Source organism: Rhinolophus ferrumequinum, chromosome 12 (assembly GCF_004115265.2).
Source record: "Rhinolophus ferrumequinum isolate MPI-CBG mRhiFer1 chromosome 12, mRhiFer1_v1.p, whole genome shotgun sequence".
Taxonomy (NCBI): domain Eukaryota; kingdom Metazoa; phylum Chordata; class Mammalia; order Chiroptera; family Rhinolophidae; genus Rhinolophus; species Rhinolophus ferrumequinum.
The window spans coordinates 78491398-78518128 of record NC_046295.1 but is presented as its reverse complement, the minus strand read 5'-3'; the positions used below and the strand labels follow the sequence as shown (position 1 = coordinate 78518128).

Here is a 26731-nt window from a genome sequence, read left to right as displayed (position 1 = left end):
GTTCAGAGCTGGCTGCCAGGGACACGCACGCAGAGCTGAAGGGAGAGCCAACGAGAGGCCATGGTGGTGCGATGCGTCAGGAAGCCTAAAAACGCACATCCTCCGGCCCACCCATTTGGCGCTTCGTATTTACCCTTAAGAAGGAAATAACATGTTTCCTATAGTATCAACTGTAACGGCAAGATTAAAAGGGAGGGAGCCAGCTCAGTGTCCTCACTCAGGGGCCTGGCTGGATAAAGGAGGACGTCGCCGTAAGAGGAAACCGTTTGCAACCAGGAAGAGCAAGGTGTAAATAGCCAAGGAGATGCCAACAGCACTAGCCATCGGGAGTGCAAATCAAAACCACAACGAGATACCACCCCACTAGGATGACTATCACCAAAAACCTGGACAAGAACAAGTTTTGGCAAGGGGGTAGAGCAATGCGAACGCTTGTCCATCGCTGCTGGGAACTTAAAATGAGGCAGCTTCTGTGGGACAGAGTTTGGCAGATCCTGAAAGTCAAACTTAAGAGTTACCATATGGCCCAGCGATTCCACCCGTAGGTAGGTATCTACCCAAAAGAACTGAAAATAGGGACTCAAACAAATCCATGTACAGCCGTGCTCACAGCAGCGCTATTCACAACAGCCACAAAAGGGAAACAACCCAGGTGGCCACCAATGGATGATGGATAAACAAAATGGGGTCTATCCACACAATGGAATATTATTCAGCCATACAAAGGGATGAAGTACTGCCACACGCTACAACGTGGAAGAAGCTTGAGGACACCGGGCTGAGTGAAAGGAGCCAGACACAAAGGCCACATATTATATGATTCTATTTACATCAAATGTACAGAAGAGGCAGATTAGTATTTGCCAGGGGCGTGGGGGTTGGGGATGGGGGAAAACTGCTTACTGCGCGTGGAGTTTTATTTTGGAGTGATGCAAATATTTCAGAACTAGATAGAGGCGGTGGTTACACAACATTGTGAGTGTACAAAACGCCACTGAATTGTTCACTGAAATGGTTCATTTGATGTTCTGTGAATTTCACCTCAGGAAATTTTTTCTAAAAAGCAGCATTGGGACAGTCCCACTGCACTGCCCACAGATCCTTCCCATAACCTGCTCCATACCTGTGTTAATAAAGCAAATGTCCCTGCCCCCACCCTTTGGACAGGTGTCGGTGTCTGACCCAAAGGGGGCCATTTTCCTGGTGTGTGTGAGGCCACCTGAAAACATTCTCTGGATGTGGAGGTGGCTCTGCAGGAGTCGGAAGGCCCCGCAGGACCAGGGCCGGGGTGGCCATCACGGTGCAGGAGCGACAGGAGAGAGAAGCCAGAGCCCCCGAGGGAGAGGCCGGTGTCCTCTCGCTTTCCGGTTCCCCGTGCCAACCCTGGAGGCTTGGCTAAGGTTTCAATCACATTTGTAGCCTTCTGCAGTGACCTGTGAACCCTTGGGATTTGCAGTATTGTATCAGCTGGTTAAAACCGCCAACATGGTGAAACTCACTGAATGAATTTAAATCCAGAAATTCGATATTTTTATATATACATATGTATGTATATATAATATTGTATATATAGATATATAATTGTGTATATATATATGAATACATATATACATACATATACTTTTTTTTCAAGCTTCATTAGTCACCTCTAAAGGATGTTAGAAAGCCAACTCATTTTGAAAACTGAGAAAGAATCAAGTATCTACCCTGCCTTTCCTATTAAAAACTAGGACTCAGGGTAACCAAATAGTTGATACGGGGAAGTCTGCCTTTGTAGAAGTGATCCCGCTAACAGTGAAGAAGGAAAGACAGCATAGGATGGCACCATTCGGCACCATCTGTGAAAGAATGAATGAATGCATGCATGCATGCATGAATGAATGAATGAATCGCAGAGGTGCCCATCAGTGGCTGTTGACATCGACATACATCACATGCTGCCTGGTGGTATTCTTGCCAAAAGTGGATCACACTGAATGCCCAGCAAGCCTGTCGGTGTACCTGCCCATTTCCAGGAAGAACAGGGAACAGAAGAGCATGTAAACACCGTCATGGGATACAATCAGCAAAGCCCATACCATGGAAACGCTGCAGAATGTGTTTCTGGGCAAACATCAAGGAAAAAACGGAAGGGGAAATTTTATAGATTATAGTCAACTTAAGAGACCTATTAACCAATTGCAATATGTGGACTTTATTCAGATTCTGATTCCAATAAACAAAGTGGGGGAAAAAAAAAGGGACATAACAGGAAACTGGAATTTACCAACGGAAGATTGGAAAATAGTAAGGAATTAATATTGGTTTTTTGGGAATCTAATGATTTTTCTAAAGAATCGTTCTTTTAAAAATACATTGTGAAATATTTATGTATGAAGTGATATGATGTCTTGAATTTGCTTCAAAATCACCCAGTGTGGGGGTGGGTGTAGGAGGGTAGAGATGGCACAAGATTGGCTGTGAATTGCTGATTCTGAAGCTGGGTGACAGGTACACGGTGTTACGCTATGCTCGCTACCATTATGTGTGACTGACTCCGTGATAAAAAAATTTTTAACCCACCCCCAAATTTCCAACGACCTGAGGGTCCCACACCACAGGACTGGTTAATTATGGCCCAGCTACCTAACAGAATCCTATGCGGTTACTAAAAATGCTGGTCTCAAACAACATTTACTGATGTAGAAAATATGAATGATCTCAGTTCCTGAATAATTCAGTGAATTCTATAACAGTAATTTATCTAAGGAATTTGAGAAGACAAATAAATCACAAAAATGATAGAACGCAAAAGGACTATAATTACTTTCTAGTAAGCTCTAGGAAACGACTTAGGAAAAGAGGAGGGCAATTTTGGGGAAGAGCTATAGAAAGGTGGATCTTGTCACTCCAAAAAGCTTGTCATGGAAATAAAGTGACACCTTCTTGGTCGACATGTTGCTGGTAAGGGTAAGATATATGTCTTCACAAATTGTGACAAGGAAAGCCAGTGCAGGCCCCACAAGATGCGAACTTTAAGCCAGCTAGGGTAAAACACACTAAAAATATCTTTTCTCTGCGTTGAGTCTCCAAAAGAAAAAAACAAATGTTTCCTATACGTAAGTTGTTCATTTAAAAGAAAAGCCAACAATATATGGTTATGAACTCATTGTTGCTGAGAAAAAAATAATTACACACACACACAGAAAACTGAGAAAAAATAGGGTGATTCAAAAATAATTCCACACTTTAAGTAAATTGATTACACTGTACAACTTTTTTTTGGGGGTGGACACGTCAAGAACCCATGTTTGTGTCACTTTTTCACACAGCCTGGAGGAAAGGAAGCAGTGTATCATAGGACAGTTGCCAACGAGACTATGGGTAGTAATTCACAAAAGGGGACTCGGAAAAATTAGACAATGGATCAGTATGCACTGTGGGACTCAGAGCTGCATACTAAGTGTTTCCAAGATTATACATAGAAATACCTGTGATTGTTCCTTTACAAATTGGTATGATTATATGTTCCTATGTGACCTAGTTACTGAGCGTTCGGTTTTTGTAATTGTTCAATTCTTTTTGAATCGCTCTGGACGCAAGTGTTCACAGGTTATATTTGCATTATACATGAAGGTTTTTTTAAAATAAACTTTTTATTAAGGTTTTCTTTTTTAGACATATTTTCTAATGTCCTTTCAGTGAAAAAGGATTCATTGTGTAAAATAATAATGGAAGTTTCAATAGAGTGTAGGTCTCCTAAATAAAATATTAGCAAATCAAATCTGATGATACATGAAAAGGATAATGTATCGTGGCAAAGTGAAGTTTACTGTAGGAATGCAAGGGTGGCTTGGCATTCAAAAATCAGTGTAATTTATCACATTATCAACAAAAAGGGGAGAAAAATCATATGAGCATTTTGACAGATGTAGGAAAAAATTGATGAAATTCAACACCATTCATGGTTTTTTAAAACAAATAAGTCCTAGCAAACTAGAAAAGGAAACCATCTAAATCTGATAAAATCTATATACAAACACCGATTGCAAACATCCTAACTAATGGTAAATTATTGAAAGCTTTCTTCCAAGACCAAAAGGGAAACATTCGAGAATGTTCACATTCACTACTCTTATGTGACATTGCACTGGCGAGGCCCAACCCGTGGAAGGAATCAGGAACAAGAAACAAACGGCAGAAGGACAGGAAAGGAAGAAATAAAATGTAGACAATCCAAAAGAATCTAAGGCGGACTCTGAGATTTAATAAATGAATTTAGCAGGATCATGAATATATATAATCAATAAACAAAAACCAACTGAATTTCTATAAGCCAGAAATAAATGAAAAATATAATTTTACAACTACCGTTTATAATACCATCAAAAATATCGAATACGTAGGAATAAATCTATCAGAAGATATGAAAGATCTTTTGGCTGAAAGCATTACAATGTTATAGAGAAAAAATTATAAGACCTAAATAGAGAGATATATACCACCTTCATGGATTGCAGCACTCAACATTATACAGATGCCAGTTCTTCCCCAAATTAAACTGTAGATTCAAAATTCATTCCCAATCAAAATCCCAGCATGTGTACGTGTGTAGAAATGTATAAGTTGACTCTAAAATTTATATAAAAATGCAGATAGCCTAAAGTAGTCAAAGCATTCTTGAAACAGAAATGATGGACATGGCCTCCAAGATTAGGTTAAAAAAGACTGTGGCTTTCATTTCGGGTTCTCTCTCTCTCCATGTCCTGAAAAGCTCACCAGCCCCATGTAGAAGCCACGTGGCAAGGGATTGAAGCTGCCAAACCAGCTGAGAGAGCATGGAAGTGGGTACCCCGAGCCAAGCCTTCACATGAACCTGCAGCCCTGGCCAACAGCGGGTGATTATCCCAGTTTACCTAAGACTGAGGGGTTTCCCAGGACAGGGGACTTTCAGCGCTAAATCTGGGACAGTCCTGGGCAAACTGGGATGATGGATCCCCCTGCTTGACTGCAGCCTTCTGAGAGACCTAGCGCGAAGGCGCCCAGCTGAGCTGAGCCCTGATGTTTGTTCTTTTCCGCTGCTGTTTCAAGGTACCACCGGATGCAGCAATAGACAACTGATCTAGCACGTCACTGATGGAGATATCAAAGTGGATGATGCACGTCAGTGCCCAGCTTTCATGCTCATTAGAGAAATGCAACTTCAAAGGCCAACATGGGATCATGACATACCTACCAAAATGGCTAAAATTGAAAAGATGGAGACTATCCAGTGTTGACAAGGACGTGGAGCAACTGGAACTCTCATGCACCACCAGTGGGAGTCTGAAACAGCCCGGGCACTTTGGAAGCTTTTGGTCAGATCTACTAAAGCTGAATGGACACATATTCTATGTCACAGTAATTCTACTCTCAGGCGAATGCCAGCAGAATGCACCATCTGTCCACCAGAAGACATGCACAGAGTGCTTATGGCTGGATAGGACCTTGGAGGGGACGGGGTCATTCACGCCTTTCCCTCGCAGCCAACACAGAGAACATTAACAAGGAGAGGCAGAATAGAAGGAGGGGAGGACAAGAAAGGAAAAAGGCAGCCAGATCTCCACCAGTAGCACAGGCCTCTGGGGGCACGCCACCATGCTGCACGTACAGCAAATCCGACTGGATAAAAAAAGAAGCCACAGGTGAGCTACTGATTCAGTGAGCCAGGAGCTCAGGTCTTTGGCCACTCAGAGAAGGGAAGAGGAACCTCTGCTTTCCCAGGCCCCTGGTGCCTGAGAATTGTGATTTTCTTTTTTTTTTAAACTGTTTTCTATCCAGGGAAACTTCTTTTCAAGCAAACTCGCAGGCTGAATCTGGGAATACCAAATGACACAAGTACAGGGGCTCTGGCTGATTTGAAGGCCCTGCCTCAAAGAGGGACCTAAGCCTCCCCGCAACCGCTATGCCCCCCACTGGGCAGACTCCAAGTTGGATAGGTACTTATCTGCCAACCCTAGGTGTCCTGTGGCTGGGTTTCCTCCATCCCCCCACTCCAGACCCCAAGTCCCCCTTGACTCACCCCATCTCTAGGTCTGGACTATACCAGCCCGTCGTAGAGGGACAGCGCCTGCACGATGGAAGGGTCTGCCTTGGACCCCTCCTGGAACTCCTGCAGTGTCAGCTTCCCGTCAGCATTCTGTAAGCAGAGAGAGGTGGCTTAAAGTGGAGGGACAACCACCTCCTCGGACAGGGGCCTCTGGCCTGGACCCTGGCCCGGGGCTGGTCCCAAGAGAACTTCCAAAGTTAGGTCAGGGGGAGGCAATGCAGCTCACTAGGTAGGAAGAATCAGGCAGGAGATGGGCCGGGCACTTCCTGGCTGGGTGACCGGGGCATGTGGCCCCCCTCTCTGGGCCCGTTTCCTCATGTGGGGACTGGAGATAATTTGCATGGCTTCCTCAGGGCACTGCGGTAAGCACTCTATGAGACCAAGCTATGCAAAGTGCTCTGCAACCTGGAGGCGCCCTATAAATCCGGAGTTATTGTTATCACTGCTACTAATCCCCTCAGTGGGGGTTAATCCCAAGGGCTAAGAGCCTAATGCATTTCTCTGGGGTCACTTTTGGAAGGGCATTTAAATGGCTCCTGGAGCAGTCTACACTGGACCCTGGCAGACCTGGGAGGAGGTAGGCAGAGTTCACACAAAGGGACTTTATTGGGTCTCTTGGGGGAAGGGTGGTCTGGGCCAGAATCCCGTCCCCTGGAGCATCTCTCCAGGAGACCTGTGAGAGCCAAAGAAAAAGGCCTTGGGCACTACCCATCCACCTCCAGCACCCAGCGGGGAAGCATGACAAGGGGCCCAACTAGCACAGCCGGCCATCCTCCTGGCTCGTCCACCATACACGCCCACCTGCTAAGTGCACGTACTAAGCTCACAGGATCTCACAGCCACCCAAAGAAGAAGTGCTGCTCTTATCCCCATTTTACCGGTGAGGAAACTGAGGCTCAGTCAGGGCCCCAAGACTGGTAACTGGGGAAGCCAGTATTCACACCCAGTCTGACTCCAGGGTGGGGTTGGTTTCCCAAAATAAGGAAGGTATGAATCCGGGAACATAAAATAAGGAGTGAATGGCCGTGGCACTAAATTACATCGAACCACCCTGTGGGGAAGCGAGGCCTGTGCCCCACACTGTGTGGACACATCTTCTGTTTTTTACCAAGAGACCAGGGCTGTCTGAGCCCACATGCCTTTACCACCCCTCTGATATCTCCCGTTTTTAATTAAGGAAGTGCAGCCTCAGGCTCAAAGCTTTCAGGGTCAGTGCTTGTATCAGCCAGAACATAATACTCAGCCCGATGGCACTGTAATTTGTATTCTTTTACTTAAAATAAAGTTGTTTCAGGTTAAAAAAAATTTTTTTTTTGATACAAAGGATTTCTTAACCTGGGGTCTGTGTAGAATTCAGGAGGTTTGTGAACTTGGGGAAAAATGATGTCTTCCTTTTCACTAACCTCTAACTGAAATTTAGCTTTTCCTTCTGATGAACAAGGTGATAATCCCCAACGAACCATCAGTGCCCGTGACCTTGTCAACCATGGGGACCATGGGTACTCTCATAACACATCACGGCTGCTGCATACATCACATCCACAGATCAATGCTCAGAAAACACGGAGTGGTTACACCCAGTGTTACGTCTTATTTTTTAATGTGTTCATAAAGAGGCTCCCATAATACTCCACCACAAATTCTTTTGAAAAAGCATTTTGATAGCTGTATTCCAAAATAATTAGCTTCCTTTGTCACCCTATGGATTTAATTGATACACTTAAAACCATTATTCTGAGAATAATGCCAAGGGGGTCCATGGCAAAAAATAAAAAAGGTTAAGAATCTTAGTTGATAAAAGTGTCGGGCAAACTTACTTAAAACTCTGGATGTGCGATGGGAACGGCTGCCGACTGGACCCGTGGACATCTCACCAGGCTGCGCTGCCTGCCTGAGCCAGGCCCACAGGTAATCAGTGACGCCTATGGGGAGGGGTCTCCTCGCCCCGCCTGCTAGGACCCAGGGCCTGGCCCCCACACCTCACCTCCCTGGTTACGGCACAGCCTCACCCCCAGTCTCACCTTGTCCATCATGGCAAAGATCCGGTCCACCCTCTTCTCAGGGGTGTTCTCCTCCTCCGGAAGCTCCACGGTGTTCCCCTGCCGGGGACAGACAAGGTGGGGGCTGGGCTCCTGGCTTTGGTTTGTGGCCAAAAATTTGTCCCCCAGGTCTGGGCTGGTTCCAGATGGAGACTGCCTCTCCCTCCCAACGCCTCACAATCTGTGCCACTCTGCTCTGGAACATCCACCCACCCCAGCCCCACAATCACCCCAGGCCCCACCGGCCTCCCAAGATGGAAATGTGCAGAATGACCCCAAGCAGTGACCCTCACCTGACCAACTCTCAGCCCAGGAAGGAGAGCGGCTGCGCGGGGGTGGTTCCTCCCAGCCAGGCTGGGTCACTAAATTGGATGCCGCTCCTGCCACCCCCACCCCATAGGACCCAGGCCTCTCACCACCATCTGGTAAATAGCGTCCACAATATCCAGCATCTCGTTCCTGGTGATGTAGCCATCGTTATCCAAGTCATAGAGCTTGAAGGCCCCTGTAATCAAGCAGCCAGGGTGGAGTCAGCCTGAGCCCAGGGCGGGGGAGGCTCTGCCACTCCCCTCCTGCCTTCTGTACCTCAATACGCACTCAGAACCGACAGCCCATCACTGATCAATCGGGTCAACAGATACCGTGTTTCCCCGAAACTAAGCCCCAGTTAAGATCGTCAGCCAGACAGATGCATTTAGTATCTTATAACGATGTTCCAGAAGAAGATGACAAGACTGCATTGGAATAAATGCAGATTGTTGTACATGAAAAAAATAAGACATCCCCTGAAAATATGCCCTAATGCGTCTTTTGGAGCAAAACTCAAAATGAGACCCGATCTTATTTTCAGGGAAACACGGTGTGTACAAGAGGACAGACAGGGATGGGCGTGCACGCACCATTTCAACTAGGGTTATGAAAAAAAGAAACTAAAAGTAAAAAGGAGAGGGCATTGGTGAGAGCTGAGGCCTCACAGGCTGGAGTTGAGAGAAGGAGGATTCTGGCCCAGGAGGAATTCCAGTGTCTGGTCCCATGCTCCAGCATCTGCCTCCCTTTCCACAGTTACACCGTATCCCTATGGTCAACTTAGAAAATATGAGCTCTGGCCCAACTGTCTTCATCTTCTCCCCAGCTTCCCTTTCGTGCAGGCACTGGCCTACACGGCCTCCCCTCTGTAGCTTCTCTCGTCCAGCCCTCCTCAGGGCCTCGCACATGCTGTTCCCCTGCCGGGAACCCTCTTCTCACCTTCCTACTCCGGCCAGCTCTCTCCTGACTCATTCCAGGGTCGGTTCCTCTCCTGTCAGCTCACACCTCCCTCCTTCTTCCTGTCTCAGTTGCACTTTCATAGGATTTTGTAAAATGTCCCCATGCTAGACAGCCATGAGAGCAGGTACCTGATTCCCCCAAGGACTCCTGGCTTTTTGCCCAGCACTGACATGTGGCCATGTTTGGTCAATATCTATTGGGTGAACGAGTGAATAAGTGAATGAAAGAGGTCAGTCGTCAAAACAGTGGCCTCCTGACTAGTGACCCAACCCTGGATATGGGTCTTTTCACTCCCAGCTGCTCTGCCAGTGGTCCCATGTCCACACCTGCTGGACGTCCCCTTTGCTCCTGTCCCATCAGTCTACCCCACCTAGGGAAGCCGTGTTCCTCCTGCATGGCCACCTCCAGGAACCCTCCTCTGACCCGGAAAGGCACACAGACGTCTGTGCCACTCTCTCAGTCCTGGACAGATGGCCTGGCCCAGTTCTGTGGCCTCCCTCTGGCCTGGAACCACCCAGCAGCTGCCCCCCAGGGGACAGGACTTACACCGTAGCTTCTCATCCAGGGTTCCCCTCGAGGTCACCGACAGTGCCTGGATGAACTCAGAGAACTCAATCCTCCCGTCCTGGCAGGAGAGAGGGGTGGGGGGACATCCATCAGCACCAGGCCACCTGATCAGGTCAAATCCTGGGCAGGTGGTAGTGGGGAGCAGCAGATAGTTACCAGGGCAGACAGACACCCAAGCGGAAAGGGCAGGAGTGAAGGGATGAGGGACAGGACCAGGAAGGGGACAAGGGAAGGGAGTAGGGTTAGAAATGGGACAGGTGGGGCAGGAGCGGGGAAGAAGGGGTGAGGCTAAAGCGAGCTCCCTGCGCCACATCTGATGGGAGAAAGCGCCAGAAGGCACCACAACACACATGCTCCCTCTCTGGGCCAGAGCCGCCGAGCAATCCCTTTTCACCTTGACCTAGAAGCACAGGCTCAGCGGCTCTTAAAGAGCACAGGGCTCTAGACTGTTTAACTCTGTTTTGCAAACAAGGAAACTAAGGCTCGGAGAGGGCAGAACTCTCCCCAGGGCCAGGCAGTGGAACTGTGAGCCTGGGGGTACCTGGGGAGAAAGCCAGGCCAGGACAGAACAGAAACAACCTGAGGGCCCAAGAGCAGGGAGTATGGAGACAAGTTACAGTAAATCCACCGTGAACACAAGGGAGCCAGGAAAATGCTGGCGTGGGACAGAGTCCGGAGGACTACGGACGCCCACAGGCCAGCTGTTGGTGTGGCCATCACTAGGAGGGGACACACGCGGCAACACGGGGAAGGCTTGATACGTGATGCTCAGTGAAAGAAGCCAGGCCCAAAAGATCCCATATTGTCTGATTCTCAGAACCTCAGTTTCCTCCTCTGAAAAATGGGGATATTAAAAGGACATAGCCCACAGGTGGTTGAAAGGCCTCACTAAAAGTAAGCCACACAGAGGGCTTACTACACAACAAATGTTCAGTACATGCTGGTTATGGTCATAAATCCCATTATAATCAGAATTTGCATCTGGTGCTTGTAAGAAAACGGTCAAGGCATACATACGCGTGAGTAAACGTGTGTGGTGCATATGTGTGTCATGCATGTGTGAGCATGTGCATTGCATGCACACGTGCGTTCGTGTGCACTGTGTGTGTCTTTGTGTATGTGTGTGCCTACGTGTGCACTGTGTGCATGTGCCTGGTATATGTGTGCACACACTTGCATGTCTGTAATGTGTGCATGTGCGTGTGCACACGTGTGTGTGTTCCTTCTGCAGGAGGGAACATCAGCAGGAAAGAGTGGGTGTGGAGACGCAGCGGGTGCCGGCAGGAGCTGAGCAGGCTGCTGCAGGAGGGCGGGGCTCTGGGCCGGCGCAGCCCTTGTCAATCTCCAGCTCACCTTGTTTTCGTCAAAGACGTTGAAAACGAACGTGGCGAACTTGGTGGGGTCTCCAAATGGGAAGAATTGCTTGTAGATCTTCTGGAAGCCGGCCGCATCCAGCTGCCCGCTGGGGCAGTCCTTGATGAAGCCTTTGTACCTGAAGTGGCAGACCAGGGGAGGGAGGGTAAACGAGAGGCCATACCACCCGCCTGCCAGGAGCTCCTGCCCAGCCCCCTGAAGGCTGTGAATCGCTGTCCAAAGAGACAGTGCCACATGGGGGTCTGGGCGCAAACCTGGCCATCACAGGCTTGGGCCCATCCCACCTCTGCCTCTCGGTAGCTGTGGGACCTGCGGCAGGTGACGGTACCTCTCTGAGCCTCATCTGTACAAGGGGGTTGGAGTCGCATGAGAATGAACCCCGACACTGTGCACAGAACACATGGCCACGTGGCCCCAGGCTCCACACAGAGGGGCTGAAACAAAACGCACCCCAACAACGGCCCCGGGTCCTCACTCTCACACAAAGCACTTTCGCCTCCCCCACCTTCTCCACTGAGCTGCCATCTGGGGCCGGCAGCTGGCTCTCCTCCCACATGCCTGCACCCCCAATATGCCTCTGTTCTCAAGAACTGTGTAAACAGATACTGGGGCAGTGCAGTGAACTTGGAAGGACCCTGGTTGGTTCCAAATGGACTTTTCCACCCTGTATTCCCGGTGTCCAGCACTGGGACCCTCCAGATACCCAGCTGACAGCCGCATGGCTTTGCAGCTCAGACCCTGGCTCTGCCATTTCCTAGCTGTGCAACCTCGGGCAAGTGGCCTCAGCTCTCTGAGCCTCAGTCTCCTCATTTATAAAGAGGGACAATTATCACTAGTTGGGATCGAGTCAGATGGTACATGTAGTGTACTGGGCACAGACTGGAGATAAAGAACGACCAATAGCAGGATCTTGAATGTTAGGAACTTAAGTGTGTTGTTTTAAACCAATTTGCAAGTTGCTTAGCATCTCCAACTGGGACGTACATTCCTCTGAGGACGACCCCCAGCACAAAGGAAACCAGAGAGAAGGATCAGCTGTTACCAGCGACAGTTGTCACCTCCCTGGGCCACTCTGTGCTGGGAACTTTGCAAACCTCACTCTACTGGAATAATACCTAACAGCTAGGTACTACAATGAAGCCCACTGTAAGGATGAAGAAACTGAGGCTCAGAGGGGGAAGATTTGCAAGTTCCCACAGCCCACACGGGAGCTGAGCCCACAGGAGGATTGAAGATGAAGAGCCGTGATGCTCAGAGACACTGGATCGCTGAAGACTGTCCTACCTGTCCCACCATCCTCTGCTCTAACAGAGACCCATGAGAAGATTCCACTCTCCCGTCTCGCGTGCGAGGATTCTGGGAGTATTGCGCCTAACATTGCCGGTGGTGCCATGGCTGGGGTCCACAGACAGAGGAAGGTATGGGGAAGCCACCACTCCCCATCCATGAGAGAACAATCTAGGAACCTGGGATGGGTGCTGGATGCACGAGGACCCAAAGGGACATGCAGGGCACCAAAGGACGGAACCTCAGGGATTCTGCAGCCTAAACGATGGAGGTCAGGTGTCAAAAAGCAAACAAGACCCTTGCTAACATGTCAGCTGATCCTTAGGGCTGAGGGGTGCCAGAGTGAGGGAGAGGCTGGGAGGAGAGGAGAAGATGGAGTGGGGTGTGGGACTTCCTTCTTGGGGTCACACCGCTGTCCTGACAGTGCCCACAGCCAACCTGAGGTCATGAAACAGGCCAGGCCTGTGCGCCCCTCTTCGCCCTCCCCCATGCCAGGCACCTTGAGGAGCCAGAGCCCAGGCAGGCGGGTCCTGGCTCGGTAACCAGAGTCACGGGCTGATCTCACCCTCTGTCTGGGCCTTTGTGACAAACAGCCAAGTGACAACAGCCCCTTGGCAGGCACTGAGCGAAGCCTCTGGATGGTTTCTCATGCAGTTGCCACCTCAGCCCTGTGTAGTGGGTGCAGGGATCCCATTTCACACATGAAGGCACGAGGCACAGGTCAGGTGCCCCTCCCACAGCAGGCCCCCTCCAGGTCCTGCCTTTAAAGCCTTCTTCCCAGCTACGTGCCTACGGCTCAAATCTTCACAGCTGGGCCAGGACAGAGCCAAGGGAAGGAGGGCTTCTGAGACAAGACCTGGTCCGTGACCCCAGGCGTCCAGGCCAGGACGGGTCCCTGGGCAGGAGGGCGGGACATGCCTGGCACCGGGATTTGGTGGATCCATGTGGGGGCACTCTCCACAGTCAGCAGACGGCCCTGGATGCCAGGATAGGGCCATTATTCCTCCGTGCTCCCCAGAGCTCCTTTCTCCACTATGAATGTGTGTGACTGATGATTCTAAAAGATTATTGAAAGCAGTAAAGAGGAAACAAAAGGTGCCCAAAAGGCTTCTCCTGGACCATCCCTGCGGGCGGCTCACAGGGGCCGTCTGTCGTGCACTCAGCATCAGCGGGAGCTGTCAGCACTGGGAGCAGCTGCGGTGGGCTGGCAGTGGGGGCCCTGCAGCACTAGTGGGGGGGTGCAGGTGCAGGGAGGCAGGCCCAGGGGGAGCCTTGGGGGGGGCCTGTCTGGTTAGCCCTGCCGAGTCTGTCACTGGCACTGTGGGACCCAGTGCCCTTCAATGTCATTAGCAGGGGCCCCGGGAAGCCCACCCCACTGGGCAATGCCCATTAGGGCTTGGCCCACCAACCTCTTGACAACTGCCCCCAGAGCTCACAACAAGCCACACTTTCTAGAACTTGCCATGCCATGTCTAACCTCCAGACCTTTGTACCTGCAGGTCCCTGTGCCTGCAAAATACATCTCCTGCTCTGTGTCGGGCTAATCCACTCGTCCGCCGCGTCCCAGGCCGCCCAGAGGTCGCATGGCTCCTCACTCCCACCGCCCTTGGACGTCCCCAGCACAGTACAGACCCATTCTGTATCACGTTTACTTCCAGGCTGTGTCCCCCACCTACATGTGAGCTCCCTGACTCCATGGTGCCCCGGGGTCTGGCATCGGGTCTGGCATATAACAGAGGCTGAGTAAATGTTTGTCCAGGTCGCTGAATGAATGAATGAATGAATGAACGAACGAATGAACGAACGAACAAACTTCCAGGCAGGAACAGAGAGAGCATGAGTCCAGATGTGCTATGTCTTCTTCCTGAGCCCCAGGGACCCCGGCCAGAACTGAGAGCTCCCTGCAGACGATTAGGCAACCACCGATGTGCTGCCCCCTCCATGGATTGAAGAGGCAGAGAGACTGGCCCAAGGTCACGCAGCAAATTAGCTGCAGAAACAGGGCTCAGGCTCAGGGCTCTGGCCTCCCAGGCTCCCCGCTCCTCGCCTGCCCCTCTGGGAGCCGGCTGCACTGTCCTGGCGTCAGTACATGCGTAATGCACCTGCTCCCAAACATTGCGTAGCCCACTGTTCATCATCAGTAGGTGGGGGGCACCCGCCTCACTGGAGCAGAGGGGGGAGGTCTGAGCTGTCCCAGACACCCCAGGGCCTCAGGGCCCCTAATTTGCCCTGCAAGTCATCACAGCTCGGAGGCCAGGATTTCATGCCTCGAGCAGTCCGTTCCTGAGGTGTAACCCATCCGCCACTGGCTGGCTGAGTCGGGACACCCCACACCAGACACACACCCTACTTCGGGCACCTGAGAGAGCTACTGCCTCCTAATGAAGTTCACACCCGGAAATTTCTTCCCCAGGACGACTGAGATGTGACTGCATCCCCACCCCCGCCAGGCCTCAGGTTCCAACAGGCCCGGACCCCCTCCCTGTCCTCCCGCCGGCCCCTCCCTCTCTCTTCAGACTTGCTGCCGCCACGGATGCGCCCAGGAGACAAGGCTTGTGCTCCAGTCCTGGCCCTGCCTGTCTTGCTGTGAGAGGGACCCAGAATGTCCCTCAATTTCCCAGCTGGTAAAATAAGTGGTTTAGACTAGATCAGGGTCCCTCCACCCAGCACCATTGACATTTGGGCCTGGGTGGTTCTTGGGGGGTGGGGGGCTGACCTGTACATTGCAGGGTGTTTAGCAGCACCCCAGCCTCCACCTGCTAGATGCCCGTACCACCGCTCCCCCAATTTGTGACAACCAAAAGTGTCTCCAGACATTGCCAAATATCCGCTGGGGGCAGAACCACTCCAGTTGAGAACCACTGGACTAGGTGGTCTCTGGGGACCCCCACAAACTTGGGCAGGGAGGGGGTTGTCTACCCCAGGTGTCTGCCTTTCCAGTGGTCTGTGATTCTGAATAACAGCTACTGTGAGGGACCTGCTGAGAGCCGGGCAGGGGCTATGTGCTTTGCAGGCATGATTTCACCAAATTGTCCCAACAAGCCCAGGAGGCAAGGACTACTATGCCCATTGTACAGATGGGGAAACTGAGGCTGAGGACGGTTAAGTCCCCTCCTGGCTCAGCGCCCTCACACGGCTATTTCTTCTGCTCGACCCACTCTTTCCCTCCTTCTCACCCAGCTGACTCCTGCTTACCCTTTCGTTCCTGGCCCCAGAGCACCTCCCTTAGAGAAGACCCCGGTCCCCCCAGAGCAAGTCACGCTCCAGTACACACACCCACAGCACCATGTCCCCGGACTGGGCCTTGGCGGTGCCTCGTACAGCTATGCCTGGAGAATGACTGGCATGACCTGTGTGACGATGGATCGGTGAGTGTACGTATGGTCCATCGAGGCGGAGACCACGTCTCCCAGTTCAGCCCTGAGCCTGCAGGGCCCACCACTGCGCACAGCACGTAGTAGGTGCTCAGTAAAAGTCAAACAGAGTCACACAGCTCGCAAATGCGGTGGCCAGAACTGGAGCCCCTGCCACCACCTCTGTGCTGGGTGCCGGATGGGGAAAGAGGGCCGGGCTGCAGCATCCTCCCGTCTCTGTGGCGGCCCAGAGTCGCCGAGGCCCGAAGCCCTGGTGAGCCTGCTTTCGCAGCCCGTGCAGCTTAATTCTAGACCCAAGGTGCACGTGACAGTAGTCCTAACATTGTCGCTGGCACAAGTCGGGCCCGGGAGCGGGGCAAAGGCACAAAAAGAATCCTGTTACCACAATTCGCACTGCTAACTGGTAACCTGGGGTGATCAGCACGGTCAGGATTTCAGGGTGGGGTCTCGGGGGCCAGCCCCAGAATCTCCAGGCACCACAGAGGACAAATGGCCCTGGTGTCCACCACACGGGCTCCACTGTGACAAGCCACCCAGGAGGGCACCCACTTCAGACAAGTACTTCAAGTGAGCAGTAGAAAGGAGCGGGGAAGGGATCTCATTCTTATTGTTGTTTTTATTCTCATCTTCAACCTCCCTGCTTACTGTTTCACTGGCTGCACTGAGCGTGCAGGAATTCTGCAATGTGAAAAAGGGGGGTAATTTTTTAAAGATTAAAAACCTGAAATAGAAGGGCTCAAGCTTCTGAATCACACCTGGCTTGATCCCAGCACCATGCCTGACCTGTGTGGGACCCTGGGCAGGTGACTCCACATTCCGAGCCTCAGTTTCCTCCTCTGTGAGGTGGGAACCGACACAGCACCTGCCTTTCAGGCCTGAATGGGCCTTGACAAATGGCAGCGGTACTGTGGACAACAAAGGGTGTCCTGCACACCTACCCTCCCCCACGTGCTGGAGCCCCAGACGCCACGGACAGCCCGCCCCCGCCACCGTGTCCTGCCAGCTGTCCAAGGAGGGCGCTCCAGCTCACCATCCGGAGGCCCAGCTCTGGCCCCAGGAAGTCCTTCATAAAACCTGACCTCCTGGTACACAGGGAGGCTTTCCGGGGGTCTGCCACCTAACCCCGCAGTCTGAGGCATTGATAGGGCAGCCATCCCTCACACAACCTGTTCAAGAGCAGGGGTCTTAACTCTCTGGGGACCAGAGAGCCCTCGGGCAATTGGAGAAGCTACGGAACTGAGCCTGGGGCATGGGCACAGCCCAGGAGCAGCGCCCATGATTTCCAGCACATGGACACGGGCTTTTGATATGGCTGATTGTGTTTGGGGACTGGCTGTCTGCGACAGAGTGGAAACGAGAAAAGAAAACCCTGGACTTGACAACTGCATTCTTACGCTTCTTAAAAAGGGAAGGGAAGAAGAAATCTGTCATTTTACAAAAACACTGAAGGCTGAATGCCACTTAAGAAACACTCCCGACTCGACACTGGGCTTCCTCCCTGTGGGCCTCCCAGCTCCCTTTCGCCCCCACTGTGCCAACCTGTGTCCCCCAACAAATTCCAGGTACCTCATGTTCCTCAATCCCTGCTGCTCCCAGTACCTGGCACTGGCCTGGCACATAGTAGGTGCTCAGTAAAAATTTACTGAACTAACAAACCAACAAATGAATAAATGAGTGAATGAACAAATGAATGACAGTAAATGAATAAATGAATGAATGAACGAATGAACGAATGCTCGCCCTGACACCTGGGTCCAATTCTGGCTCAGCTCCTCACCCTCGGTTCCCCAAAGGTCCCAGCCTGCTAGACTTCGCGGAATTCACTGCCCTCGGTTCCCACAGAACTCTCTCCTCTGAGACCCAGCTTGCAGCAAGCTTGCGTCGCTTTCCATGCCAATTTTCCTCAGTGCTCCCCGCAGTGTAAAAGGTGGGCACTAAATAGATAGATGGATAAATAAGAAAGCTTCACCGCCAGCTACCATCAGCCAAATGCGGCTGGGACTGCCTCAGCCCGGCTTTGGAATTGTTCTATTATCTTTGCGAACAGCTCCCTTTCCGTGGCGTTCCCACCAGAGCTCCCTGGAGATCTGACTTCAGACGATCCTGGAGGAGGGTTTCAAACACATCCAGGAAGACGATGCTGCCTCCTTTCTCCTCTCCCCGCCCCCTTACTCCCCTGCCTTCAGCTTTGTGGGGTTTCCCAGAGGCAGAGCCTGGGCCAGAGAGGAGGAATAAGCTGGACTCGGACTCCCCCCAGCACACACACACACACACACACACACACACACACACACACACAGAGCTGTGTGACTGGGACATGTGTCCGTGCCCCTCGGGGCCTCAGTTTCTTCATCTGTAAAACGGGGGCTGCCTCTAGACTTCCCTGGCAGCCTTGTTCTAAGTCTTAGCACAGTGCCCGGCCCACAGGAGACACCCGTGGACGTTACGGAGTGGCTGCTTCCTTACCCACGGCTGCCTCCACGGAGGATGGTCCAGGACTGACAGCTGGCCCTGTGGAGGCGGCTGCAGGAGTCCTCCTGCCTCCACTCACTATTTTTGTAACAATACTACCAGGTTATCTGGTTGCTATAAAAGTAATAACAGCATTACAGAAAAATTGGAAGATAGAAAATATAAGTAGGAAAAAAAGTACCCACAGCCCACGATGGTATCGCCACCCAACACCCACGACTGCCGCTGCAATGTTTCATCATAGAATTGTGCTGGGGGTCCCGCGTGTGCTCTGTGGCTTCCACTCAGGGTCCCGTTCTCTTCATCCTCCAGGTGATTCCGATCTTCACAGTTCCCGCTGGGGGCCTGGGACCTGCTGCTAATCAGCCCCCATTGTGGGTCCTGATCTTCCACTGCTGTAACTCGGGCTCAGGGTGGGGATTGAGATGGTCAAGAGCCAGGGGTCGGGCGGGCGGGGTCCCAGGCTGGCTGCGGACCTGACACTGGCCCCCATCTCTAAGCCTACAGCCTCCTCCGTCTGCTAAACGCAGACAACTGCAACAGCAGCCTAGGGCTGGGAACAGCGGAGACAATGCCGTGTGGTCTCCAGCGAGAAGCCTGGTGCGAGGTGAGTGTCCAGTTGGTGCTGTGACCTGGCCTGAGCTCCTGACAACCTGGGGCTGGGCTCTCCCGGCAAACCTGGGTCCCAACCAGCACTGAGACCTGTGTTTTAGTCCCAGCTCTGCTTCTGCTCGCTGTGTGTCCCAAGATAAATCATAGTCACATAAGAGGCTGGGTCTTGGTTCCCCTTCTGTGTAGCTACTAAAAGTTGGCACAAAGCAAGACTATCCTGACTGTGCTGGAGAAATGGCAGCAGGGTGGTGATTGCAGACCTCTCTGAAGCGGTGACATGGAAAGTGGAGATGCCACGATCTGGGCACAGAGGGAACAGCAAAGGGAACAGCAAGGATGGAGACTCTGAGGTCGGAATGAGTTTGGCGTGGGTCAGGAATACCACTGTGGTAGGTGCCCAGGGAGAAGCGGAGAAGGTGAGGTCGGAGACCTCAGGGAGCCCTGAGGGCCAGGCAGTGGGTTGGAGCTTTCTTCTCAGTGCAGTGGAAAGCCACAAAGCGGCTTTATGAGAGAGAGGGAGAAAGAAAGAAAACACACACACTCACACACACACAAGGAAGTTGAAGCCGCTTCCCTGGCTGACCCCCTTGGGCACTTAGTAGTTGGGACAGGACAATTCTGTCCACTGCAGCTGCTGCTCTCTGCATGGCCCTCCCTACTGTTTCCCCACCTCTGCCCCAGACAGTTTGGTCCTAAATTGTTTGCCGCCATGACAGGCTGGGCTCAAGAACCCTGAGTTTTCCCATGGGAGGGCAGACATCGTGCATTCCCCAGCTGTCGGGGGCCTTGAGAGCAGGTTAGAACATGAAGGGGCACTGGCTGGAGACTGGTGGGAAAGGATCCTCTGAAAATGGGCCAGGGCATTTGGGAGGCAGACGGTCATCCCATTTGTCTCCTGTGCAAAGGACAAGGGGATGGTGGGGTGCATGGATCTGGCCTCTGACCTAGCAGGCTTGTGGTACAGTCCTGGTGAACCAATCGAAGGATAACAAATGGGTCCATGTTGTATATTAGCAACAAATGCACTAGCCGCTGAGAGCACTGAAGGAGAATGATCCAGAGCGCCATAATCTGTGATCCATTACCAATGTCTGCCATAGGCACAGGTGGGGAAAATGGTGGCAAGAGTGTCATTGTGGAACCATCCCAGATCCAGCTTCTCCCTGAGGGATGTAGCCCTTCTAGAATCCAACAGTGAGGTGGGTGGTGGGCTGACCAGAGAAAGTCATTGGTTTAACGACCTCCTAGCCTTGAAGGTACCACCAAAATGAACCAAAGGACATTTACTTAAGGTCCACAGAACTTCTGGCAAAGAAAAGATCATTTCTTTTCTTTATAAGCTCTTTGGAGAGAGTTCCCCTACAGCAAGGACTGGGTGTCACGAGGCCTAGGGCCCTGGTTTTGTGGGAGCCTCAACAACTGCTCCCACAGCCCTGGCCCCTTGGCGTCCCTGTTGTTCCTCAAACACACCAAGTCTGTGCCCACCGCTGAGCCTCTGTCCTCGGTCCCTGTGCCTGGAACACTCCCTTCCATGGCCCAGTCCTCATCCAAGTTGTAGCTCCAATGTCACCTTGATGAGCTAATGAAAGGCACTCCACCTGTCTGGGTCTCAGTTTCCCTATCTACATGCTGTGTTTCCCCGAAAATAAGACCTAACCGGGCCATCAGCTCTAATGTGTCTTTTGGAGCAAAGATTAATATAAGACCGGGTCTTTAATATAATATAATATGACGTGACATGAAATAATATAATATAATACCGGGTATAATATAATATAACATAACATAATATAATACCAGGTCTTACATAAGACCTGGCATAATATAATATAATATAATATAATATAATATAATATAATATAATATAATATAATACCAGGTCTTATATTAATTTTTGCTCCAAAAGACACAGTAGAGCTGATGGCCTGGCTAGGTCTTATTTTTGGGGAAACACGGTAATAAGGAAGGGGCCCTCCATCTCAGGATTGCTCCATGGGTTGTACTGATGAGGATATGTGTTGTTGTTCTTTTAACAACACCAACAAAGGAAAAATCATTAGGCTCTGTTCCACATATTTTATACACATGAACTCATTTATTCCTCACAATATTCCATTAGAGTTTGACTATTATTACCCTCGCTTTCCAGATGGGGAAACTGAGGCACCGAGAAGTCCAGTAACGTGTCCACGGTCACTCAGCCAGGCTGTGGGGAGTCGGGACTTAAGCCCAGCACCCTGACTCTGGAGCCCACCTGGCCCCGTGGCCTCCTGCCACTGCAGGGGAAAGCCCAGGTGTGGACAGGTCCTACACCTCCCGGGGCTCAGAGGCCTCGTCGAGGAAATGCCATGAGGGGCCAGGTGACTGTGACGGCAAAACAGAAGAGGAGGACATATCTCCAGGCCTCAGGTTCCCATGTGAACAGTTAACGGAAGACCACTGGCAATGGCGGTCATCTCTTGGGTGCTGTGCAATGACCTGTACAGGCAATGTCTCCCCAGTGTGTCATCATTCCTGTCCGACACATGGGGAAACTGAGGCTCAGAAGAGTTGGATCACGTGAGATCACTCAGGTAAGAAAGGCAAAGCCAGGGCTCTAGAGTCCATTTCTAAAACACCAAACTTTACTAGAAGGTCTCCAAGCTCAGCGAACTAACCTCCTCGCTTCCCTAACTGCACCCCCGAGCTCAGCTTCACCCTGTCTGCTGTACGTTCCAGTGACAGACAATACGTACCTCCCCTCTCCTGGCCCAGCGCAGGCATCACTAATCCATCACAGATGTTACTAATCCCTCACTGCTACTTTCCATTTGTTCCATGACATGCAGCCTCAGAATCCTTCATGGCATGTCACTCCAAGCAGCCACTACAGACTGATTAGAGCTGTCCAAGAGGGCTATTTTCCATCCCTGATCCAGTCTAATTGATTACTTTATAGAAGGGGCGCCTAAGCCCCAGAGAGGGGAAGAGACTTCTCAAGGCCACTGGATGATGTAGTGACAAAGCCAGGCCTGGGACCTTGCCTCTGTATTTGTTTCTGGTCCAAACCCCTCCCTTTGGTGAGCAGGGCCTGGAATTTAACCCTTCAGGGCCTGGTGGTCCTTAGAGATGCCACGCAAGGCACCCCCCGCCCCAACTCCCCACCCAGTTGATTTGGGTCTACAGCAGCCCATACTGAGCAAAGGAATTTGAAAACAAAGGCTGCTCGGACTGGTTTGAGGATGAGCCACTCTCAGAGGCCGTCCTGGGCAGCGGGTCAGCTGTCCCATCAGCACAAGGCCAACACGCCACCCCCTCCCCACCAACATTTTGGGGGAAAGCAGCTACTCACCACTGCTGGACTTCCTTCTCGGTAACTAAAAGAGAAAACAGAAAAGCAGCCTTTTAGTTCATGGAGGTGTCCCAGGGATGGGCGAACACTGACTGGGGAGCCTCCTTCCTGCCTTCCCCACCTCGCCCCATGGCCTGCCTGTCCATGTCAGGGCACTGTCCAACTCTGACAAGGGCACCCCGCCCCCAGGTGAACAGCCCCAGCCAGGAGCTCTGTGTTCGGCGACCCCAACAGGGCAGCCCTGGCCAACCCCCTCCCAGTGCCAACTATACTGCTGGGAGCAGGGCTGACAACAACAGCGCCTTACACGCAGGGGCTGGCTTCTCCCTGCCGTCCAGCAGTGAGCAGGCAGGACTGTCCAACATGTAAGATACCTTCTTCCCATCTCTCAGTCCTGGGGACGGTCCGGGGCTCAGAGAAGGCACTGGCTTCCCCAGGCACTCGGCTGCCCCACCTGCATGTGGGGCCGGCAGAAAGGCTGAGCCCCCTTCTCAGCCCCACGGCACCTGGCACCCTCCCCGCCTTACCTGTCTCTCTAGCCCCTCCCAGTGGTCAGTCCCATGTTCTTTCACAGGCAAGAGAAGAACAGAGCTGGGAACCAAAAGCTGAAATGAGCCAAATAAAGCGGCTCAACCTCTAGCCAGGCCCAAATAGTCATCCTGTACTGAACCACGAAACAAACAAAAAAAAAAAAGATTTTTCTGAAAAGTACTGAATCGGTTCAAGTTGGAACCAAACCAACGTTCTCTCTAAATGACTGAACAAGAAGACCTAACCACTTCCAATGCCACACTCACTCTCTGTGAGGGTGACCTGGGGAGAGTAGCTCCAGCTCCCCGTGCCCCATTTTCCTCATTTGTAAAGTGGGAATAATAGGAATAGCACCTGTCACATGAGCTGTCCTGGGAATTCAATCAAAACAGGTGAGAAAGCTCCTGATTCCCGGCAAGGGGCGGGGATGTGCTCAACACAGGCTTGTGGAATGAATGCATGAGCAAATGAATGAATGAATGAACGAACAAACAGGAAAGCAGGTGTTAGGTGAAGTCAGGTGAGTAAAGGAACCAGAATCCCTTCCCAGAGAAGTGGGAAGGAAGATCCTAGGGGGTGTCCCTGAAGTGTTTGCACCTGATCAGACTTGAGGCCCTTTTCAAAAATTGCTCAAAGCAAGCTTGTAACAAGTGCCAAGTACTAGGTGCCCAAGCAAGCCCAGATCTGTGCCAGGGCACCCAGGGCCTCTGTGCTTTGGCTCAGCTGCCCGGACAACAGCCCTGAGGGATGACAGCATTATTCTGTCCTGTTTCCAAATGCGGAAACTGAGGCACAAAGGGGCAGGATATGAAGTTGTAGGGAGAGGGTCTGAATTCAGGTCTGTGGCTCAGCCATCAGACCCACAGCCTGGAAGCCAGTGGTCAGACCCCTGGGACAGGCTAGAAGTGTCCACCAGGCCCCTCCTTGTCAGCACTCCCCTCCCACAAGCCTGATCAGAGACTGAGGGAGAGGCCGATCCACCAGCAGGCTGCTGCTAAAAGGAGAGCCCGGCAATGAAAGGAGACGATGATTAACTGGAATGGCCAGACCTGGTGCAAAAGAATGTAATTTTCCAAGAGACTTTTGGCAGAGAGTAGAGGGTGGGAAGGGGATCAGGCACGGCAGTGGAAAAGGAAGGTGTCCCTACTCTAACCACGGCTGGCCTGCTCTGGATATGCCACCCACACCTGGCAGTGCAGGGTGGGAGGGGCCAGAGGGCTGAGGCACAAAGACAGAATCTGGAGACACAAGAGACCCATCACAGCACAGTCAGGAGCTTAGGGGTACAAATTCTGGAGCCAGCTCCACAGCTTATGAGCTGTGTGTCCTTGGGCAAAGAACGTCCCCTCTCTGAGCCTCAGTTTCCTCATCTGTAGAATGGGCTCATTGTGAAGATTAAGGTGTGTGGTGCTCTTCACCTGCATAGAAATCCCATAGGTAGGTGTGATCCCTTTTTCCTGATGAGGACATTGATGTTCAGATGGGTCAGCTAACTTGCCAGAAGTCACCCAAGGTCACCCTGCCAGGAAATGGCACTACCAGAGCAGTGCCTCCAGAGCCCAGCATGGATGCCCAATTGGGTACCCTCACACTTTAAGTCAGCCAATGAGCTTCATGACCTTGGGTGACCTTGGCATCATGTAACATAAACAGGAGCTGAGTGACAAGGGCTTGGGTGGCAGGGTCACTGTTGACCTTAGAGTGGGCCTCACAGGGGCAGAGGTTTCCCCAGAATCTCCCAGCTCAGAGTCCCCACTCTTCCCTAACCCCCTCACAGTCTCCCAGCAGCCTTCCCTCAGGGTCTCTCAGCCACCAGGCTCCCCTGTGCCCCTTCACCCAACCAAGCTCCCAGGATGCAGCAGCCATGGGAGGTGGGGGGAGGGGCATGGTTGGCTGCCCCTCCCTCATTAGAAAGGTCCCCCACACAACACTGGGTGATCAGCTGGCAGCCAAGCCCCACGGGATGTGAGCTGGGGTTGGGGAGACAAGCTCTACCAATGCTTTCAGCAGCGAATTAACCTTTCAGAAACAGAGGAGGCCATCAGGTCTCCGGCCCCATGCCAGGGCCAGCGGCTCTTCCTGGCTTCACTGCCTGCAGTCTTGGGGGGGTATTGGAAGGGGGTGGGCAGCAGGCAGCTCTCTGGGGGCCTGGCCATCTGCCCCCAGCCCCTCCACCAGGGTCAGACAGGATGGCGTCCAAATCCCAGCCGCCTGCTGACCAGCTCTCACCCCAACCTGGAGGTGACAAGTGTGACCCTCACTGTCTAGGGCAGGAAGTGAGCCAGGGGAAGGAAGCCACCTGAGGAAAGAACCTAAGGCCACAGCCAGAAGGAGGCCAGGAAGGACCTCTGCCCAGGTCTGCCCCACACCGAGCGAGGCCGTGTTCTCACCACTCTGGCTGGGTCTCCAGACGCTTAGCCATTCCCTCTCCCCCTTCTCAAGTTGTCTCTATTCATCTGTCCGGTGACTCACTCGGGATGTTTCTTCAAATCAGCTCACTTTCTTTTTACTTACTTGCGTGATCTAGCTTCAGTCTAATACCCACAGAATTACCACTGACATGTGCTCTTCATATCTTTTCTAAACACAATAAAAATATAACTATTAAAAGATAACTGTCTTTGATCAAACGTGGCCTCCCATCGTGACACCCCAACATCCTGTGCTCCTGGTGGGATGCAGTGAGGGGACGGTACCCATGGAATTCTCCTGCCAAAAAGATTTCACCTGAATTTAATCTTGAGGACAGAATCAGACAAGTCCGGACGGTGGGACATTCTACAAGACAACTGGCCAGGACGCTTCAGTAAGCCAGGGCCATGAAAGGTAAAACGAGGCAGGGGATTGTTCCGGAAAAAGAGACTAAAGAGACAAGGCAGCAAATGTAACTCGTGATGCCTGGACTGAGTCCTGGATCTGGAATTTAATCCGGCTAAAGGGATGTCTGGGGACAGCTGGGGAAGTGGCACTGAGGGCTGGCGACGACGTGCCCTGATGGGACTCACTGTTGATTTTCTTAGGAGAGCTAACAGCATGGAGGTTATGAAGGACAAAGTCCTTTCTCCTTGGAGATGTGCCCCCAGCTATTCAGGGGTGAGGGTCAGGCTGCCTGCCGCTTCTTGGGAGGTGCAGAAATATGTCTATCAATATTTAGAAAGAGAGAGGGAGCAAATGTGGCAAAATGTCGACAGGTGACCATTCCAGATGAAGGCTACACAGGTGCTTACCGCAGTGTTTGAAATACAAAGTTGTGGAGGGTGGGGAGAGGAATGTTTGAAATTAAAAGTTGGGGGAAAGGTGTGTCCTCAATCTGTGTGCCCCACCCCAGCACCTGAAGGGCCGGGGGTCTTGTCCAGGGTCCTGACCTGGGCAGCTCTGACCACCACAGGCACTGGGAGGAAGGAGAGGGATGGGAGACAATCATGGGGTCCCTGTGCCTCCACCTTCTGCCCAGATAACCAGCGTGACATTCGTGGGCTCACACTCTCTGTCCAGGTCCCACCACCCTTCTCCTGGAGCCCCCATCCAAGTATGAAATTAACAGCGGCCCACCCAAGTGGCTCTTGGATTCAGGGCGTGGCAGGAAGGAAGACCATCGCCAGTGCAAGCAGCCCGTTACCCGGCCCGCACCCCAAACTCGTGACCCCCTCAAGCGCCTCTAATTGGCCCTGCCTCCAGACCTTTGTACCTGCTATCCCCTGTGCCCCTATGCACCTTTCCCTTCCCAGCTGGGAGGTTCCTTGTCTAGGAATCCCCCCTGACTCTGCCACAGCCCCAGAGGCCGAGGGGCTTCTCCTGACGTGTTTTAGCA

At 52.0% G+C, this 26731-nt stretch overlaps 1 protein-coding gene across 1 annotated transcript in view; it reads right to left on the bottom strand.

Moving 5' to 3' along the window:
- NCS1 (neuronal calcium sensor 1) overlaps positions 1-26731 on the bottom strand; it is a 48413-nt gene that overhangs the window by 4386 nt on the left and 17296 nt on the right. The window contains exons 2-7 of the mRNA XM_033123350.1: positions 22390-22414; positions 11293-11431; positions 9919-9997; positions 8523-8611; positions 8089-8166; positions 6041-6157 (exon numbers count right to left, since the gene is read on the bottom strand). Coding sequence (XP_032979241.1) covers positions 6059-6157; positions 8089-8166; positions 8523-8611; positions 9919-9997; positions 11293-11431; positions 22390-22414 — 509 coding nt within the window. The 3' untranslated portion in view covers positions 6041-6058. The remainder of the gene's footprint in view (positions 1-6040; positions 6158-8088; positions 8167-8522; positions 8612-9918; positions 9998-11292; positions 11432-22389; positions 22415-26731) is intronic.